At 47.6% G+C, this 12,583-nt stretch overlaps 1 protein-coding gene across 1 annotated transcript in view; it reads left to right on the top strand.

The window, feature by feature from the left end:
* Positions 1-5,306: 5,306 nt before the first annotated feature.
* The window catches only part of LOC149451987 (guanylate-binding protein 3-like), a 31,854-nt gene continuing 24,577 nt past the window's right edge, over positions 5,307-12,583 (top strand). Inside the window, exons 1-4 of the mRNA XM_089689938.1 lie at positions 5,307-5,407; positions 7,025-7,223; positions 10,358-10,488; positions 10,565-10,674. Coding sequence (XP_089546064.1) covers positions 7,031-7,223; positions 10,358-10,488; positions 10,565-10,674 — 434 coding nt within the window. The 5' untranslated portion in view covers positions 5,307-5,407; positions 7,025-7,030. The remainder of the gene's footprint in view (positions 5,408-7,024; positions 7,224-10,357; positions 10,489-10,564; positions 10,675-12,583) is intronic.

Here is a 12,583-nt window from a genome sequence, read left to right on the forward strand (position 1 = left end):
ATGTGCCAGTCTGGTGGGGGGTGGGGGGGTGGGGGTTTATGGGAGGAATCAGGAGTCCACAATACTGGGATTAGGAGGGCACAGTACAGGTTCCGGGACAGCTTAGTAAAAAGCATGACTGTTTCTGCAAATCAGACAGTTGGCAAGTATGATGTAATGCAAAATTATCATGGGGCCCCCATGCACCTGGGGCCCTTGGGCACATGCATTAAGACATGCCTGACTCCAGCATGATATATAGGAAGGGTCTCCAAACTATAGCCCATAGGCCAGATCTGACCAGCTACAAGAGTTATCCGGCTCAAGGTTGGGGTTGGTGGAATATTTTCAATGTGCACAGACTGAGGCTTCAGGTTAGCAGAGGCTGCCTATGGTCTTTGCTGTGATCTGATGTAAGGAGGGGCTCTGATGAGGACCCAGATGTAAGAGCAGACTCTGATGGGGACCCTGATAAGAAGGAGAACACTGATGGGGATCCTGATTTAAGGGGAACTTTGATAGGGACCCTGATGCAAGGGAGGGGGGCAATCTGATGGGGGCCTAATGCAAGGTGGGACTGTCATGAGACCCTGATGTAAGGGGTGATTCTGTCAGGGAGATTTTGATGGTGGCCCTGATGTAAAAGGGACTCTGAAAGGTACCTTGATGTAAGGACAGACTCTCACGGGACCATAATATAAGGGGAAACTCTGATAAGGTCCCTGATAAAAAAAAGGGAGACTTTAATGGGAGCCTTGATGTAAAGAGGGGCTCTGATAGGGACCCTGGTGTAAGGGGGGGACTCTGATAGGAACCCTGATATAAAGGAGACTTTGATGGGGGCCCTGATGTAAAGGGCAACTCTGATAGGAACCCTGATATAAGGGTACTTTGATGGGGATTCTGATGTAAGAGGGACTCTGATAGAGACCCTGATGTAAGGGTTCTTGATAGTGATTTAAGGGGGCATTCTTATGGGGACCCTGATGTAAAGGGCGACTCTAATAGGAACCCTAATGTAAGGGAGACTTTGATGGTGGCCCTAATACAAAGTGGGCTTTATTCGTTTATAAATGTTTGGAGACCTCAGATCCATAGAAGCACCCAACACCTCTAGGGTGACATCAGCTGGCCCACAGACTGGATAGAAGGAACAATGTAAGGAGTATACGTTTGCAGTGGCACAGAATATTTTTGTGATATAATAAATTTCTATGTAACATGTTGTGGCTTCCTGTGTGTTTTATGAGGATAACATCATTGATGAGAAGTCATCTGCCGATCCGTTGTTCTCTCTTTTTTTCTTCAATTACTAAGTGGTGCAGATCTTTGCTGTGATTTGCAGTGAATTTCTGTACCAGACTATAGATCTTCACTCGCTATCATCAAAAGATGGAAAGAGATAATCCACTAGAGCTCCGCCTCCTTTCTAGGCTGGAGGACATCCTGCATCATCCAGCGCTTTTCTCCCCAGACTGACTGTCCCTGCCCCGCCCCTTTCATTCATTGGATTTCAGTTCTTTCAATCATGGAGGCTCAGCATCACATGTGGGCGTTACCTAGGGAAGTCTTCATCCAAAGTCTGCCTAAGAATGCCCACTCCTCCAAATTGGCATCCATCCATCAAAGCATTTTAATATTTTGCATAACTCCTCCCAAGAGCCAGCCCACTGGCAGGAGTACTAAGGCAAGGTGCTGTGATATTTTCAGGAGGCTATGTACAGCCCCCCCCCCAGCTATGATCTGCCTGCATTGCATAGAGAAGCACATGATGAAATCACTGCTGATATGTCGCTTTACGAAACCAGTAATCCCAGCCAGGGATGATAATGGAGTTGTCATTTAGAATGAATAGCTCCACAACACACACAGTGCTGCAGGTATTACTATGCCTCATTTTACTGACATGTTTGTGGTGGAAGCTAACACAGCGTGTAAATGTGAATAGGTTCTTATCATTACATTAGAGCCGCACTCCGGGATACTTTTTAAATTAGCTGAAGATATTCCAGGTGAGAAAAACAAAATGTTTACGGCGCATTACAGCAAGTTTCCTTTAGAAAGCGGCCACATTAGCCTATCTCCTGCCAGCAAGGCAAACTAGGCAGCTGCCCAGGGCGCACCACTGGCTTCCCTTCTCCCCACCCAGGGCCAGCGGCAGCACAATCTTGATTTCTTGCAGAGCCACTGTAAACCCTGGTGTAGGGTGCAAGAATGCAGGCTACAACACCGATGCCGATATCGGAACTCTCGTCTGCCATTCTCCCAAGCCACTCCCCCGTCATCATGGCTCTCCAATCACTGTTACATTGTGACAAAATGATCATTCATCCCCGTATGTCACTTTCTAAGCCATGCCTCTTCCATCGTCACTGGTCACCTGCTTCATGAACTTGCTGTTGCTATTTACCAGGTATGCCTCCCGCAGCCTCCCGCAGCCTCCTGCAGCCTCCCGCAGTTCTTCATCCACTTCACACCCCGACACACAGTAAATAATCTCCAGCAATTCACTCCATGTGCATTTGTTCTCAGGATCCCGCCCCTCATCTTCTGGTAGCGGTCTAATCATCTCCTAGTCACATCCCTTTATAATCCCATATACAGGGGGAAAGGGGGGCAGTGTGCAGGAAGGGGGGTGCAGGGTTAAAGTGGGGCAGTGTGTGCAGGAACGGGGTGCAGGGTTAAAGGGGGGCAGTTTGTGCAGGAATGGGGTGCAGAGGTAAAGGGGGGCAGTGTGTGCAGGAATGGGGTGCAGGGTTAAAGGGGGGCAGTGTGTGCAGGAAGGGGGGTGTAGGGTTAAAGGTAGGCAGTGTGTGCAGGAAGGGGGGTGCAGAGTTAAAGGGGGGCAGTGTGTGCAGGAACGGGGTGCAGGGTTAAAGGGGGCAGTGTGTGCAGGAAGGGGGTGCAGGGTTAAAGGGGGGCAGTGTGTGCAGGAACAGGGTGCAGGGTTAAAGGGGGGCAGTGTGTGCAGGAATGGGGTGCAGGGTTAAAGGGGGGCAGTGTGTGCAGGAAGGGGGGTGTAGGGTTAAAGGTAGGCAGTGTGTGCAGGAAGGGGGGAGCAGAGTTAAAGGGGGGAAGTGTGTGCAGGAAGGGGGGTGTAGGGTTAAAGGGGGCAGTATGTGCAGGAAGGGGGGGTGTAGGGTTTAAGCGGGGCAGTGTGTGCAGGAATGGGGTGCAGGGTTAAAGGGGGGCAGTGTGCAGGAAGGGGGGTGTAGGGTTAAAGGTAGGCAGTGTGTGCAGGAACGGGGTGCAGGGTTAAAGGGGGGCAGTGTGTGCAGGAAGGGGGTGCAGGGTTAAAAGGGGGCAGTGTGTGCAGGAACGGGGTGCAGGGTTAAAGGGGGCAGTGTGTGCAGGAATGGGGTGCAGGGTTAAAGGGGGCAGTGTGTGCAGGAAGGGGGTGCAGGGTTAAAGGGGGGCAGTGTGTGCAGGAAGGGGGGTGCAGAGTTAAAGGGGGGCAGTGTGTGCAGAAAGGAGGGAGCAGAGTTAAAGGGGGGGAAGTGTGTGCAGGAAGGGGGGTGTAGGGTTAAAGGGGGCAGTATGTGCAGGAAGGGGGGTGCAGGGTTAAAGGTGGGTAGTGTGTGCAGTAAGTGGGAGGTGAGGTGTAGGGTAAAGGGTATGTTGTGTGCAATGAACCACCTGACTGCAGACCCCACAACCGCAGGGAAAACTTGTAAAGATACAGCAAGTCCCTTGTTCTTATTAACATGTCCCCCATGGCAAGGCACCTCCCTATGTTGGCCTGGTATGGTTTTGGGGGGAGCACCCTTGTTCCACCTTTTCTGGCCAGTAAGGCTACATGCTCAGATTAAGGGCCTGGTATGGATTTCCTAGAAGACCTCTGTCTTATTTTTTTGTGTGAAGTGCCCCCGTAATATACATGTCATATTCAAAGGGCCTGGTATGGATTTCCTTGTTTTTTGTATTAAGTACTCCCTTAACCGCTTCCCCTCTCCCTATAGGAGAACTACTGCTACAGGGCGGCAGGGCTGAGCAAAATCACATACAGTGTATATATATATATACATGATTTTGTATTTCTGCCATTGGCGGCATCAGCTGTCAATCACCAGGTCCCGGCCGTTGATTCCACGCCATCACCCGGCGATCGCCAAGTATCACTGATGGGGGAGAGGTGTGTATGTAAACAGTACAGATCTCTCCCCTATCAGCTCCAGCACACTGCTTTGTATGGCTCTGCATAGCAGCATGCTTACACAGTACAACACACACTGCACACAGTTAACCCTTTGATCGCCCCAGATGTTAACTCCTTCCTGCCCAGTGTCAGTACAGTGTCAGTGCTTTTTATTAGCACTGATCACTGTATCGGTGTCACTGGGGATGTGAGTGACACCAAGTCAGTTCCCCCCCATTGTCAGAATGCCCACTGCAGTCCCACAGTCCCGCTATCAGTCGCTGATCGCTGCCAATAGTATAAAAAAAACAACAAAAAAACAATTCCAGTATCTATACCGCCATTTGTAGACGCTATGACTTTCACGTAAGCCAATTAATATACTTTTTTTTAATTTTTTTTTAGCAAAGTCATGGAGCAGAATACATTTTAGCCTAAATTTATGCCGAAATTTGATTTTTTAAATTTTAATAGCAAAAAGTTAAAAATATTGTTTTTTTCTCAAAATTGTCAGTCTTTTTTTGTTTATAGAGCAAAAAATATTAAATGCAGAGGTGATCAAATACCACCAAAAGAAAGCTCCATTTGTGGGGGAAAAAGGGATGTAAATTTAATTTGGGTGCAGCGTTGCATGACTGCGCAATTGTCAGTTAAAGTAACTCAGCGCAGTAATGCAAAAAATAGCCTGGTCAGGAAGGGGGGGGGGGGGGGAGATCCTCAGGAGGGTGAGGGTTTAAAAAAGCGTGGCAAATGCCCTGTGTGTGCTGATTTTCTGTCTGTTATAAAGGGGTCCAATATAACCCCCCTGCTCATTAGTACCCCGTTCAGCAGATCCCCAGCTCATTGGTACCCCCCTTCAGCTGTATCGCAAAGATGGCCTTGATGTGAAGGGGGGTAAATCCTCTGGAGGACAAGGGGTTAACAACGTGCCAGACATTCCAAACTTCTCCATTCCAGCACCCTGCAGGTAAGGGAGGAGTACAGCATTTATTTTTGTAGAGTTTATCACACCACTCCCTGGGCGAGGAATGCATTCTGTACTTCCACTTTCACTTCAGTGTCAGAGAAATGTCAAATGAAAGGTTTCAGATGGAGAATCGCGATGTTACGTCAGTTGATAGTCATAGAGCTCCAGCTTAGAAAATGTGACCATCCCAGAGTACAGGGGAGGCAGAGGACAGATCCACGAGGTGTGAGGCACAGGGACACCTCTCACAGACCGACAAGAAGGAGGAGAGGTAACTGTAAGGCCAAGGACAGAAGCTGCTCTCAGAGAGACCTCCCCGCATTGCTGTAAGTACCCCCAGACCTGCTACCGGGGGGGGGGGGGCGATATGCCATATTGTCAGTGAGATTTTCCAAGTGGAATGGAAAACAATGTTGTTGCCTTTATATAAACCACTTGACTGCTTGACTTCAAGCGGTAATATCGGGGTCATGTCTGCAGCTGTCAGCCACAGTGCCAGCTTTATTTTTTGTTGCTGGAGAAGCTCTACTAAGTAAAAGCAATCCCAGTGGCTAAATAGCTGCTGGATGGCTTTCAAGGATAGAGGAGAGAATAGGGGTCTTATAGACCCCAATGTCTCCATAAAGAGGACCTGTCATGCTTTATTTCTTAGGCATGTTTACATTTTTTGTGATAAAAGTAAAAATAAATAAATAAATAAAATAAAAAGGACAGTGGAAAAAATTTAAATAAAAAAAATAATTAAAAAATGTAAGCGCCCCCGTCCCCCTGGGAGGCCAACTCATACATAGGTTGCGCAGGCATATTTAACCTGTTCATGCCAGCTGGACGCAAATGTGTGGCCTCCCGGAGTCTAGGCCTAGATGTTGAGCGGCCGCACATTTGCGTTCTATTAAAAAAGAACATATGTGCTGAGAGTGCACACCCTGCGCGCTCCCAGCACACATGTCAGTACTCATGGAAAGGTCCCAAATCTCCTCTTTCGATCGGGACCTTTCCTGATCATGTGACTGCCGTGACAATGTGTTATGGCAGTCGCATGACCCTAGACCCCGCCTCCCGGCTTCTGAAACCCTTAAAGGGCCGGGAGGCACCGGTGCAAAGGGGTTAAACAGTGTTCGCACCACACATGTGACATATCACCGCGAACATTATAGTGAGAGCAGTAATTCTAGCTCTAGACCTCCTCTGTAACTCTAAACTGGTCATCTGTAAAAATGTTTAAAGCGTCAACTACGGAGATTTTTAAAGTATCGAAGTTTGTCACCATTCCGTAAGTGTGCAGAATTTTAAAGCGTGCCATGTTAGGTATCTATTTAATCAGCGTAACATCATCTTTTATATTTTACCAACCATTGGGTTATATAATGTGTGGACTTCTCCAGAGCCTCTCCCATCCTCTGGAACTCCCTACCACAGCATGTCTGGTCAGCCCCCACCCTGTCTGCCTTTAGGCGATCTTTGCAATCTCACTCATTCAGGGAAGTCTACCCCACCTCCACCTAAGAACTGTACTTGAATCACCTCCGCCAGATCATCCCCTGCAACTATCACCTTTTGTATCCCCTCCCCCTTCCTTTAGATTGTAAGCTCCACGAGCCGGGCCCTCCTATTCCTTCTGTACTGAAATGTAATGTAATTGTATTGTCTCCCTTATATTGTACAGCGCTGAGCAAACTATTGGCGCCATAAATCCTATATAATAATAATAAAAATGTAATGTGTTTTGATGTTGCATTAAAATTCATTAAAGTGTATTTGTTTTAAAAATAAATTGCAGAGTAACATCGAAAAAATTGCAGCAACCATCATTGTATTCTCTAAGACCTCTGCTAAATATATATATATATATATATATATATATATATATTTTTTTTTTTTAATATGTTAGGGGTTCTAAGTAATTTTCTAGCAAACAATACAGATTTTGTTTGCCTTTCTAGTGTACCATGGCTCCCCCACCAAGGATGACCCATCCAATCTGTCTGATTGAGAACTACGTGGATAATAATCTGCGTGTAAATGAGGATGCCCACATGATCCTGGCAAAGATCTCCCAGCCGCTGGTTGTGGTGTCCATTGTGGGACCTTACCGGTCTGGAAAATCCTACCTAATCAGCAAGTTATCAGGTCACAGAACAGGTAAGAGGGACAGATACTACTCTACTAATCTCTCTGTGTATCTCATGGGATTAAAAATAGTTTGATGAATTAACACTGTATACATATAGATAATTATTGCCTACAGCTTTCTGTTGGACAGCTTTTTCATTATCGGTAATTTAAAGTGTTACTGAACCCACAGCAGTACAATCAGTCTGTAGATGCAGGAAAGCATGCTTGTTATACTCCCTGTGGAACCTAAGGGGATAATCCTCTGCATGGTGTAAAAACGCTGTTTGATCCTGTCTTCTCTGCTCCTCCTCTTGTTGAAATGGCCACCTGATACAGACTGAGCCCGTAGCCCTTCTGCACATGCTCAATTTGGTGTGCATTGCTAGAGAGGTTTTTTTTTTCTTGGGAGAGTGCATGTGATCAACACAGGGCCAATCAGGTAAGGGGTCTTGAAACCTCCTGGAGCAGAAAGAAAATTCCTCCTACAAGCTTTAAGCAGTGCTCGGCTGGATACTGATAGAAGTCACAAGACTGCTATATACTGCTGATGAGAAAAGGTATTTAGCAGTTTATATTTACAAAAATAATTGCATTTCCATGTTCTGTGTCCTGTGGGAGACCAGATATAGTGAATGCAGGGTCCGGGGAGAGCAGATATAGTGAATGCAGGGTCTGAGGAGAGCAGATATAGTGGTGCAGGGTCCTGGGAGACCAGATATAGTGAATGCGGGGTCCGGGGAGAGCGTATATAGTGAATACAGGGTCCAGGGAGACCAGATATAGTGAATGTGGGGTCCAGGGAGAGCGGATATAGTGAATGCGGGGTCTGAGGAGAGCAGATATAGTGAATTCGGGGTCCGGGGAGAGCAGATATAGTGAATGCAGGGTCCGGGGAGAGCGGATATAGTGAATGCAGGGTCCAGGGAGACCAGATATAGTGAATGCGGGGTCCAGGTAGAGCGGATATAGTGAATGCAGAGTCTGGGGAGAGCGGATATAGTGAATGCAGGGTCCAGGGAGACTAGATATAGTGAATGCGGGGTCCGGAAGGGGAGCAGATATAGTGAATGCAGGGTCCGGGGAGAGCGGATATAGTGAATGCAGAGTCTGGGGAGAGCGGATATAGTGAATGCAGGGTCCGGGGAGAGCGGATATAGTGAATGCGGGGTCCAGGGAGACCGGATATAGTGAATGCGGGGTCCGGGGAGAGCGGATATAGTGAATGCAGAGTCCGGGGAGAGCGGATATAGTGAATACGGGGTCCGGGGAGAGCGGATATAGTGAATGCAGGGTCCGGGGAGAGCGGATATAGTGAATGCGGGGTCCGGGGAGAGCGGATATAGTGAATACAGGGTCCAGGGAGAGCGGATATAGTGAATGCGGGGTCCGGGGAGAGCGGATATAGTGAATGCGGGGTCTATAGAGAGCAGATATAGTGAATGCGGGGTCTGTGGAGAGCGGATATAGTGATTGCAGGGTCCAAGGAGACCAGATATAGTGAATGTGGGGTCCAAGGAGACCAGATATATTGGTGCAGGAACTGTGGAGACCGGAGATAGTGGTTGCAGGGTCCGGGGTTTAGTAACACTTTAATGGTTGAATTTGGCTCTTGGATCATCCACAAATTGGTCATCCATTGTGTTATGACCAGATGTGGCAATTCTTTTCTTTGCATTGCTTTGGATTTCATCAGGCAGGGCTGGGACAAGGGGTGGGCAGAAGGAACACTTGCCCTGGGTTCTGTTATCAGGCCAAGCTAAACCTCAAGAAGAGAGACAGGACAGAATTAATTATGAGAATACAAGATTCAGGGCTTTTTTTCTCAGAGAATTGGTGCAGGAACTCCCTCATTCGAGTCGCCCCTTGTCTCCGCCCCCTATCCACCTCCAAGCGAGTCATCCCTTTGTTCCACTCCATAGCCACCTCTCAGTACCGCCCCTTTTAGAGAATACAGGACCAAGAATAATTTTGTGGTGCTAATTAATTCATATGGAATTTGTACTTGATAAGCTGTAAAATACATCCCCTGCAGCCAGCAACAATACACCCATCTTTCACCAATAGAGCTCCCCAGGTACAATAGACCCCTTCCAACAACAATAGACACATCAGCAACAATAGACCCTAGCCAGCAGAAATAGATCTCCTAGCAGCCTGCATCAATAGACCCTCCAGCAACCAACAACACAGACCCCTTCCTCAACAGTAGATTCCTCCCAGCAACAAATGATGCCCCAGCAACAATAGATCCTCCAGCGACCAGCATCTGTAGACCCTCCAGCACACCTCAGCACCTGTCAGGAATCCAACCGTGGTAGCCTCTAGCACTCCACAGACCGGAATCCCCCAAAGCTCCGACCTGCTTGTTCACCAGGGCCCTTGTTGGTGGGGATGGACTTGGAGCAGGCCGAGACCAGGTCACGGCCCCTGGGTTCACCCAGCTGTGGTAGAGGCACCGTAGAAGGTGTGTAAGAGTCTGATGTGAGGAGGTAACTAGAGCAGCATCGGGCAGGCCGGGTCGGTAACAGTGGTGGCGGTGTAGTACAGAATCAGCAGGCAGAGGAATAAACAGGTCACAAGACGGGTTCGTCAACAGGAGGTCAGGACATGCGGGGTTAAGCAGGAGAATGGTCAGACAAAGCCAGGGATCAGAACAGGAGACGGACAGCAAATCAGGGTCAGGCAACAAACAATCTACTCTCAGGAACTCAGGAACACAGATAAGACCATACGGCAAATGAGCATTGCAAGAGCCGGGTTTAAATAGCCCGTCCGACTCCTGACAGGCGCTCCTGGGTCCTAGTGCTTGACTGGCGCCGTCATTGGTGACAGGCGCGCCTGGGTCCTACGCATGTGCAGATTCGATCGCCGCGGCAATCTTCTCATTCCCTGACAGCACCCTTTTGCTATTATATATTGTACATTCAGTGCTGGTGGTACCGGAACCAAATCCCCCTTGTTCTGGCTGAAAAAACGCCCTGGTAAGATTTATATTATACAGTATTGTTATATTTTATTGCCAAAACCCAATGGAAGTGCCATTGTTACACAAAAGGGGTGATCATTATTAAAGATCAACATTTGAAAGATAGTGTTTCATGGATTTAATATATAAACATGATTTTTAAAACATCCATTATTTGGATTTGGTTCTTCCACAGGTGGTTTTGCTGTAGGTCACACCATTAGAGCCATTACAAGGGGCATCTGGATGTGGTGCGTTCCTCACCCCAAGAAGCCTGGCCACACACTGGTACTGCTGGACACCGAAGGATTGGGAGATGTCGGGAATGTAAGATTGGAAAGATAAATGAGCCCAAACACATTTATTATCTACTACTACTGACCAACTCAAATGTGTCTTTCAGGAAGACAAGAACAATGGCTGCATCATCCTGATGTTGGCCATACTCATGAGTAGTGCTGTCATCTACAATAGTACTGGGAGTATCAACCAGGAAGCTCTGGAGAAACTATAGTATCCTTGATATCACTTTTCCTGTAATGATGTAGGGCAGAAATCTCCAAACTGTGGTCAGGGGGTCAGATGTGGCCATTTGTTTGCCTTTATCTGGACCTTGGGGCACTGTTCTTCCCACTGATGCCAAGCATGGGGCACCATTTCTCCTCATGGCACCAACAATGGGGCATTATTCCTCCAACTGATACCAACAATGGGGTACTATTCCTCCAACTGATACCAACAATCCAACTGATACCAACAATGGAGTACTATTCCTCCAACTGATACCAACAATCCAACTGATATTAACAATGGAGTAATATTCCTCCAACTGATACCAACAATGGGGCACTATTCCTCCAACTGATACCAACAAACCAACTAATACTAACAATGGAGTACTATTCTTCCAACTGATACCAACAATGGGGTACTATTCCTCCCAAGGACATCAACAACGGGGCACTATTCCTCCAACTGACACCAATGTTGCTTTGACATCGGGGCATTTTCTACTCCTACCAGCCACAGTCTGATCCCCCTTAGGCTTGAAGGACAGTAAAATAGCCCTTTGTTTAGAAAGTCTGGAGATCCCTGATGTAGGGCTTGGAGGATGGGACCAATACCTATAGCAGGAGACACAAATATCTGGCACTGCCAGTAGTGAGGCAACTGATAGATGCTGAGCTACTGATGAATGCCAAAATGACTGATATAGGATGCAGTTCTGGAACAGAGGGAAGTAGCAGACCCAGGCTGGTGGAGGGGTATATATAATACCTCCTCTATTGTAGGGAAGAGCTTTTAAGCTGAGCTACAGGTGCAGAATTTTCTGCATAGTTTGATTGGCCTAGCTTGGACCTATGTAAGTCTACATACCTTGCCGATCCCTGTGTAAGGCGAGATTCACTGTAGTAGCCAACACTGCTACAGTGGTCCTCGCTGCCTCCCAGGTCCCATGCCAAGCAGCTGCCCTGCTGCATAGTAACCATAGGGGTTGCTCGCTCATCATGGGAGCCATTCAGAGAATGCCATGCATTTTTCTCAATGAAGGTAATGTGTTCTCTACTTAGACTAGGTGGAGAATGGGAATTTCCACTCTTCCATTTTTTTTATTTATTCTTCATCTATATACCTTTCTTACCTACTCTATGTTAAGCTTACCCTGCCTTTTCTATCTTTTGTGCAGTTTCTGTCAGTCTCATGTACAAAACTGATCATGGTTAACAGGATTAAGGCAGAATCTCAAAGCAATTACTTGATGCCCTTAAGTAGCCCCTAGATCAGGGATCTCCAAACTTTCTAAACAAAGGGCAAGTTTACTGTTTATCAAACTTTTGGAGGCCAGTGAGGGTAGAAAATGTCATGACATCAGTGGGAATAAACAATTCCCCATCATTGGTGTCAGTGGAAGGAATTGTGCCCCTTCCTGCTGAACTGACCACACTTCAGTACATTTGTGGTCTGCTTTAGTTGTCACAATTTAGAGTGGAGTTCCACCTGAAAAATAAAAATCAGTAGCTACAAAAACTGTAGCTGCTGACTTTTAAAATACAGCCACTTACTTGTCTCTCGGTCCCGCTGTGTCCTCATCATGGCTGGTTTCTCTCCCTGGCATCGGCATCTTCAGTGTGGGCACCCAGCTGTGAGAGCTTGCGGCTTCACATCCGGATGCCCACGAGAAGCGCTGCACTTTGAATGGGCCCTGTAGTCATCTGGGACCTGTTATGTGTCCCAGAAGATTACGAGGAGGGAGGGAGGAGGACAACTTCTGCTTCCAATCGGCTAGGCGATCGCGGCGGAAGTGGGAATGGGTACCTGTCAAATTCGGGTACGCCCTCGCCCCCACTCCCCAAAGGTGCCAATCCTTAATAGGGAGTGGGGGACAAAGGCTTAAAGAGGAACTTCCCCTTTTGGGTGGAGC

Source organism: Staurois parvus, unplaced genomic scaffold (genome assembly GCF_062004578.1).
Source record: "Staurois parvus isolate SC_StPar_1 unplaced genomic scaffold, SC_StPar_1.0 ptg000503l, whole genome shotgun sequence".
NCBI classification, from domain to species: domain Eukaryota; kingdom Metazoa; phylum Chordata; class Amphibia; order Anura; family Ranidae; genus Staurois; species Staurois parvus.